The sequence below is a fragment of the Chaetura pelagica genome, unplaced genomic scaffold (genome assembly GCF_000747805.2).
Source record: "Chaetura pelagica isolate M959 unplaced genomic scaffold, ChaPel_1.0 scaffold938, whole genome shotgun sequence".
NCBI lineage: Eukaryota > Metazoa > Chordata > Aves > Apodiformes > Apodidae > Chaetura > Chaetura pelagica.
Window position 1 is genome coordinate 74742 of NW_009954221.1, and position 2434 is coordinate 77175.

A 2434-nucleotide genomic window follows, 5' to 3' on the forward strand; every position below is an offset into this window, starting at 1 on the left:
CGGCCAGGACTGCCGAGGCGACGTGGCTTCCTCCGCATGCGGGGTGCCCCGCGCCTCTCCATCCTTCCCCCACCCCTCCCACCTGCACCCACCTGCTTGGGACTGGGGACCCACCGGCGCGGAGTCAGGGGATGCTCCCAGCCCTTCCCAGCTGCTGGGATGGCGGGCAGCAGCTGCTGCTTTTTATGGAGAATTCTGCCCCCTCTCCCCGGCCACTGAGGGCAGCACAGCACTCTGAGGATGGGCAGCGGAGGGGGGGCTGGCACAGGCTGCGGCAAGGGAGGGGCACCCCAATGCCGGGGCTTGGGGTGGCCGCAGCCTCCCGCGGCAGAGCGAGGGACGCTGTTGGGATGCCAGGCAGGGTGAGGAAGAGTTGGGACACCAAAAAAAAACGCAAGGAAGGAAAACTTTGCCTGCAAGGAAGCCACCCTGAGCAGTGTTCCTGGGCGAGGAAGCACTGGCTGCCCTCATTTCCAGGATTGTACCTCCTGGCTGGCTGACTCATAGAGGGTGAGGGCCTGTGCACCCCCTTTCAGGGCTCTTCCACCACTCTTGTGTGTCCTTGTCCTCCCAGGGCTGTAACTGGACACAGCAGAGCCCTGAGCCAGGCTGGGTGGAAAGATGGCCGAAAAGCTGGCGCCCGGGGACCTGTTCCTGAGGAAGACCCGGGAATCGGTGTCATCCCTGGACTCAGACAAGCTGGCACCCATCTCACCCGAGGCAGGTGGCGAGGAGTCATCGGACAGTGAGGGCGAGCAGGAGGACAGTTCGCACAAGCTCATCCGGAAGGTGTCCACCTCAGGGCAGATGAGGAGCAAGGTCAGGGGCGTGGGGGTCCAGGGCAAGGGGCTGGCTGGTGCATGGGTCTCTGCTGAGAATGGGGAGGGGGTTTGCCCCATCTGGGGTGTAAATCAGTGCCAGGCACTTGCTGCTTGCAGATCCAATTCAGTCAGTGCCTGGGGCAGTGACAGGAGGGGTCTGGGCCTCTGTGCCATGTGGAAGCATGTGTGCAAAGGGTGCAAACCCCATGGTGGCAGCGTGAGCATTGGTCCCGTGGGGCTGTGGAGAACAGGTATTACCCCACCATTTGAGGACAGGGTCTCTCCCATTCCTGGATCTGTTCCCCAATTGCCTTTATCCCTGGGGTCCCCCCCACTTTACTCTGGCATAAGTGGGCTCTTTTTGGGAAGGCTCTGCCCCATGGATGCTCTGAGGGTGAGATTTAGGGTCATTGTGGTGCTGTAGGTTCCTGGAATCCCATGCTCCAGTGCGCATGTGGGGCCTGGTGGGCAGCAAAATGGAGGCGATATCTTTGCCGGTGCCCCAAATTAATGTGGCTGTGCCAGCTCCCTTGCTGGCCCCACTCCCACAGCCTTCCCTACATTCAGTCCCCTGTTGTGGCTGGCTGGGTGGAGGGGAATGCCTTTGAGGTCAGATGTGACACTCTTGTCTCCTGGCCGTTGGCATGAGGGCAGCATGTGTGTGTGTGCAGCCTGCTCAGAGAAAGCTATTTTGGTAGGACCTACAAAAACATGGGGTGCTGCGCCTCTTGCTCAAATGGGAATAGGTGGGCTTTAGTGTCCTAGGTGGGAACAGCAAAATGGCCAGGCACACCCTGCTTGAAACGCAGGGAGGAATAACCTGCGCTGCATGGCCAGGTGGAGTGGGAAGAGGAGGAGCTGAGGGGGGGACGCGTTTTGGGAAGGGGGGGTCTGGGCACGAGGCGAGGAGGATTCTCTGCCTGACGTGCCAGCGAGCGGTCCCTTTGCATCCTCCTCCCGGCTGCGGGAAGGAGGCGGCGGTGTGAGTCAAGGCGGGGCCTGCAGTGTCAGGGGCACGCCGGGGTCGGACGGGGCGGGGTCTGCCGCGCGGCGGTGGTCCCTCGCTCTGCCGCCGGGCCAGAAATCCCCCCGCAGCCGGATGACTCCAGCCCCAGCTGTCCCTCAGTGGAGATCTGGTGGCCGTGCCGACTCGAGGAGGAGAGGGCAGCTGAGAAAACACCACGGGGGATGCAGCTGTAGGGCAGAGGGGTGCACCTGGGCTCTACTGTTGAGCACCGCGGGTATGGAGAGAGGCAGTGGGGACCAGGTGGTGACAGCCCGGGGCAGGGGCTGAGCTCCCCCCGCACTGGCCCAGGCCTGGCTGTTGTGCTAAGCCTGGTGCACTGGAACGAGGGGGGGCAAAAGGTGTTTGGGCAAAAAGCCTGGGGGAGTGGAACTCTCATGCTCCCAATTGGGTAGTGTGGGGTTTCCCCACTTGGCAGGAGACATTTCCAGGGCAAATGGCCCTGGGGGTTCTTACTGAGTCCCTCTGGCTGCTCAAGGAATGTGCCTCAGTTTCTCCTCCTTTGGGGCAGGCCGGCACCTCATCTGTCTGTGCTGACCTGGCTGCCAGGTGGGTGCTGTGGGCTGTACAGGGTGCTGTGTGGGGGCAC

At 62.4% G+C, this 2434-nt stretch overlaps 1 protein-coding gene across 1 annotated transcript in view; it reads left to right on the forward strand.

Moving 5' to 3' along the window:
• The first annotated feature begins 621 nt into the window (after positions 1-621).
• DGKK (diacylglycerol kinase, kappa) overlaps positions 622-2434 on the forward strand; it is a 22480-nt gene continuing 20667 nt past the window's right edge. Inside the window, exon 1 of the mRNA XM_010003458.1 lies at positions 622-819. Coding sequence (XP_010001760.1) covers positions 622-819 — 198 coding nt within the window. The remainder of the gene's footprint in view (positions 820-2434) is intronic.